The following is a 5,399-nucleotide window of genomic DNA, read 5'->3' on the forward strand; positions in this document are numbered from 1 at the left end:
AGCGGGGTCGCCTTTTTTTGTATAGAATGATAATTTCTGATGTCGTCCATTGATCAGGAACGGTTTTTTGCATGAGAATAAGATTGAAGAGGTGTGCTAGATAGGTGTGCATTTTTCTGCTGGAAGCTTTTAAGTGTTCATTTGTAATCCCGTCGCTGCCTGGGCTTTTTTGTGGTTTTAGTTTTATTCGTGCTATTAAAATCTCTATTTCATCAAACCATTTGATGTGTGCAATTTCTTTGCTTTCAATTTGATATGATGATGCTGATAGGTATGAGCTTTCCTTTTTTGAGTAAATTTTTTTGTAGAAAATTGTTGCAAGTTCCAATATTTTACTTCTTATGTTGGTAGTTTTTTCATTGTATTCCAGTTTTGGTACCCATAATTTTGTTCTCAATAAGAGTTCCTTGAAAGCTTTTTTTGTACTTCCATTTGCAGTTAGGCAGTTTTCTATTATTTTTAATTTATGTTCTTTGTAGTCTTGTTTGTATAATAGTGAGAATTTTTATTTGTCTTCTCTAGAAAGTGGATTTTGTTTCTGAAGTTTGTGTCTTTCATTTATTAGGTTTTGAGTTTCTCTTTATAATTTTTGGTTTTTCTGTTGATTTGTCTGCTTGACGCTGGATATACTGTTTACTACACATTTCTCAAGCCCATCATAGACTTGTTGAATGGGGTCGTAATATGTATCACAATACCTACTTATTACACTAGAAAAAACAAGGATATGATCTCCAATTAAACAAATTAAATGCAATAAAATCTTTATTTAAAACATGAAGGTTAAATATTATTTATTGTGCACTATACAGAAAATAAAACTAACAATTTAGAAATAATTAAACGTTAAATCAATTATAACAATAATGTGAAACTTAGATGAAGAGTCACAGCAGCTAGTGCACGTTGTTTTAACACAAAACAATTCATACGTGTGCATAAGTAGTGTCCGTTTGTTAAAAGCCATAGTATTTAAATAATAATTCAAATCGTAAACGTTTTAAATTTTATAATCATCAGAACAATACTGGGTGATGCGACAATCACATCCTAGTGGATCAGAAACGCGAACATCGACGGGTGACAAATTGGGAGGGTAATCTGGTACATCGATGGTGGGTGGAGGATAGAAGTTCGGATTCCTGTTGCAACACACTATCGTTTCACCAACCTCCCTAAAATATGGCTCGCAAGCACCCTGGAAAGATAAATCAATATTTTGAAAACACATTATACTATGTAGTTGAATGAATATTGATGGACGGAGAGCGGATGGTAGACCCAAAAAACGATGGATGGATTGTGTGAAAGAGGATATGAGAAAGAAAGGAGTGAGTGCTGTGGTGACGAAAGATAAAGGAGAATGGAAGAGAAGAACAAGTTGTGCAGACCCCACACACAACGTAACGTAACGTGGGATAAGGGCAGGAGGAAGAAGAAGATTACACTATGTAGTTGGTGTCATCCACGATGATGCGCAGATTTGTCAAATCTAACCTTTAATAACGAGGCACGCTTCGTCGGGAGCGACACGATCTACAGTGTGTCCCTAGCCATTGGACAAAGCAGAAATGTACATATGCATTAGGGTATTTAGAACCAGTGTACAAAGTATCATAACAGCTGGTAGCATCAATAAGAACCCTTATAGTTTCGCCATGTCTGTCTGTCCGAGCCTTTGCTCCGTAATTGTTAGTGCTAGAAAGCTGTTTTTTGGCATGGACGTATAAACCAATAAAGTCGACCAAGTCGTACAATAAAAGCTATTTTTTTTTTGGATACCTCCCCTACACGTAAAGTGGGGGTGATTTTTAGGGTTCCGTAGCCAAATGCAAAAAACGGAACCCTTATGGATTCGTCATGTCCGTCTGTCTGACCGTTTATGTCACTTCTTGAAAATTCTCCACATTTGACTTTTTAAATTGGCAGTATCTGTACGGGGTTATTGGCGCCATCTTTTAAACAAGCTACTTAATCTGCATATCACCAGAACGTGATCACCCTGGCATCTATAACATTCTTCCTAACTTTTTTATCCACTATCACAAAGTCAATCATACTTTCCTTTACATTCTCCGCCTCTCGAGTGTATACGTAAATGTATCCATTTGTGGTCAAACATCGTGTTTGTTACCAGAGTAAATGACAATGTGAGAATTTTGTTCCATGTTGTTCAATTTATCTCTATTATTAATTTATTCCTATTCACAGTCATTGAAGTCACCTAACAAAATTAATCTTTCGTTACCCTTACCGCATCATCACTTACCATCAGGTGAGATCGTGGTCAAATGCCTGCCTATCCTCCATAAACAAAAACCTGTCTTCATTCATCCCAAAATATCTGCGTGTTATCCTGAAAGCGCTGTAAGTTACTCGCTCTCCGGTCTCCTGAAGTATAAACGCCTACAAAAATGCTCATCATGCATCAGTCCCACTTTCAGTATAATCCACATCAGTCTGGAATTTCAAACAAAACATTCCAATTTCCCTCACATACACTGAATTAAAGCTTCGTATACCAAACTATAATCGCATACGTTTCACTATGTGTTTCAGACTCAACTCATTAGAGACTTCATTACAAATCACTTACGCGTACTATAATGAATTTGATCAATCACTCGTCGCCGCCGTCGAGAGGACGAAAAACAAACGATAGAACAAAAGACATCAACATGCCCCTTTTTAGTAGATAATTTGATTTAATTTTTTAGGTAGTACAATAGAAATACACATAATTTTCTTGATTATTAGAAAAAGTAGTTATTGTATTCAATAGTGACTTTAGTGACAAAGGTAGGTAGTCAACTTGCTGAAAACACAGTAAATGTATTATAAAAAACTTCTTACCTTAGGAATTATCACTCGCCTCCCCGGAGGATCGACATGTACAGGAGTTAGAGGTACGTGATGATTAGTTACTTGACCTGAAAAAAAAACAAAAAACATTTTCGAATCACTTATACCTAGGTAACTTTTTTACAAGCTTTTATTTAGCTTGCCCTGTTAGTATGTTAGTTAATAGTGTGGGTTAAATCTTAAAGCTAAATATGACCCACTTCCCGATTTCCGATTGACCTGAAAATCTGCATACATAGGTTACACACCTACGCGGGTGACAATGCTAAATTATGGTACCATTGTTTTAATCTGATGATGGAGACAGTAGGAGGTGGCCATAGGAACTTTATAGATGAAACAACGCAAACTAATTGTGTTTGGGGATTTTAGAATTATCTCGATGAGTATTAGTTGCCTTTGGTGAAAAAGTATAGTCAGCAATAAAAAGCTTGTAGCAAAGATGACATTGTTTTAGAAATAGTAAATATTATGGTGATACTGCATCCAGTTGCGATGCAACTTTAATTACCTGAAAACAGACTGTTAACGGTAAAAAATATCAATAATAATAACAACAGTGATCGTGGACACGGCGCGGATAGTCCGGCGGTTCCTCTCTCTGCGGCCCTGACCACCGGCAGCTTGGGCCCTGCCCCGCTGCTGGCGGCACCCTAGGTTAGGTTTTTTATAATGTGATTATATGTATTTTGTATTGTTTTATAAGTGTTTTTATATTTTACTTTTATATTCATATTATAAATGACCAGGCCTAAGATCAATAAAAAAAAAAAAAAAAAATTATTCAATGTGCACTACTAGAAAAGTTCATATTACAAACAAAGATAGTACTGAAAAGCGAAGCGTCAGAAAATACAAGAACGCACAGTCCCCTCAACCAAGCTACAACCAACTTTCTAAGCAGGCGATTTTAGCCCAGCCTTGTGCTGCAATAGTACATTGTGATACAAGTGTGCTAAGTTGGTCATTACATACGAGGCGAAATTGCGCAATAAGAAAGCCGATGTATGTGATGACCATAGAATACCTACGCGTTTCATACGACGTTTTTCAACACACTTGCGAGGAAAAAATAAACTTTCATATTAATCAAATTTTAATTGTTAAATCTGTTAATAAAAGCTGGCGGCGGGCGGGGCGCCGGCTGCCGCCAGTCCACGTTGTAAAATCTACTCGACGAATTAAGGAAAGCTCCGTTTCCATACATATTATTAGCAATCCAAGTTACCTTCTTAACTCAGTCCAAAAAAGCACGAGTGTTTAATATCTAATATATATATTTTATACGAGTTTACTGAGGGGTTAGGACTATTTTGTGTATGAATTCTACGTAAATAGCTTACTTTTTTCAATTTTCCTTTAGAAGGGATAATTTGGACCAATTTATTTTGTTAAAATAATTATTGTTCAGAATCAATAGACAAATGGTACTGTATACTACATACATCATACTTCCATCTTAGCCTACGAACAGAGGCGGCTTTAGACGTGGGCGAGCTCGCGGTTCGAGGGGCCTCGCGCCTCAAATAAGTATAATATCTCGGACACAACGTATAAATGTTCGTTATTTCTTGCGCCACCAGAGGGCCTCACTAAATGTACCTTGCCCACATACAATTTTAGTCTTGCCCCGCAACTGCCTACGATCATATATCTGTACTATGATAATATTCTGTTACTATTCCACAGAGATGAAATCAGAATTTTAATTAAACATACATATAACGCGTGCCAGCGAGCAAAATATAATAATATTAATGTTTAAAAATTATTTAATTTTTAGTACAGTACAGGTTCGTGCTTACCGACAGTTTTCGTAGTGCATTGTTCCTGGGCGTCGGCGGCGGCGAGCAGCGCGGCGAGCGCGAGCAGCGAGCGGGCGAGCGGCGACATGGCGGCGGCGGCGGGGAGGGCGCGCTGGAGAGACTCTACTTTGTACACCACTAGCAGACCAAAGCCTCGCTAATGGATGCTTCTATGTTGCCACTGTCGTATTTTTATACCACGCGTTATGCTTTAACTACTAACCGTAGTCAATCATGAATACATAGAGATTTCTTCGTTATAGTAATTAAACACTTTATCAAATAATACAATTAGAAACGTCCATGAATTAATGTGCATTATAATTTAGATCAGGATAATTAAGTAAATCACCTGACGACTATACTTAATAAAGATTTATTGAAGGCCATATATATTTACGGATTAAATATTTGCATTTGTTACGGAAATAAAAATAAAAAAGAATGAAAATTACACACGTATGATAAGGTGATTGGTTTAAATGAGAGCAAATCGTATGAAATGATCGGTTATAATTAGTTTCGTTTTGGTAAATCGACTTAAGCACACTTAAATATAACAATGCCAATGCTTTCTTTAACCAAATAATTCGATAAGGACTGTGTTTAAATAGTCATTTTATGTTCCGAAGCGCTGATGGCCTAGCGGTAAGAGCGTGCGACCTTCAATCCGGAGCTCGCGGGTTCAAACCTCGGCTTGTACCAATGAGTTTTTCGGAACTTATGTACGAA

The 5,399-nt window shown here is 37.0% G+C and overlaps 1 protein-coding gene across 1 annotated transcript; it reads right to left on the minus strand.

The window, feature by feature from the left end:
• Positions 1–752: 752 nt before the first annotated feature.
• On the minus strand, positions 753–4,834 carry LOC133518342 (uncharacterized). Its single transcript, XM_061852014.1, has 3 exons — positions 4,668–4,834; positions 2,854–2,930; positions 753–1,198 (listed from the first exon to the last, which is right to left on the minus strand). Exons 1-3 carry the CDS (start codon positions 4,753–4,755, stop codon positions 1,001–1,003), a joined length of 363 nt encoding a protein of 120 aa, XP_061707998.1. The 5' UTR covers positions 4,756–4,834; the 3' UTR covers positions 753–1,000.
• Positions 4,835–5,399: the final 565 nt, after the last annotated feature.

The sequence above is a fragment of the Cydia pomonella genome, chromosome 5, assembly GCF_033807575.1.
Source record: "Cydia pomonella isolate Wapato2018A chromosome 5, ilCydPomo1, whole genome shotgun sequence".
In the NCBI taxonomy this organism is placed as follows: Eukaryota; Metazoa; Arthropoda; class Insecta; order Lepidoptera; family Tortricidae; genus Cydia; species Cydia pomonella.

Excerpts from the sequence above, each read along its gene's own strand:
- LOC133518342 (XM_061852014.1), bottom strand. The coding sequence starts at position 4,755 with ATGTCGCCGCTCGCCCGCTCGCTGCTCGCGCTCGCCGCGCTGCTCGCC. Across the intron at positions 2,931-4,667 it reads ATGCACTACGAAAACTGTCG|GTCAAGTAACTAATCATCAC; the intron begins GTAAGCACGAAC and ends TTTTTTTTTCAG. Across the intron at positions 1,199-2,853 it reads GGCGAGTGATAATTCCTAAG|GGTGCTTGCGAGCCATATTT; the intron begins GTAAGAAGTTTT and ends TTATCTTTCCAG.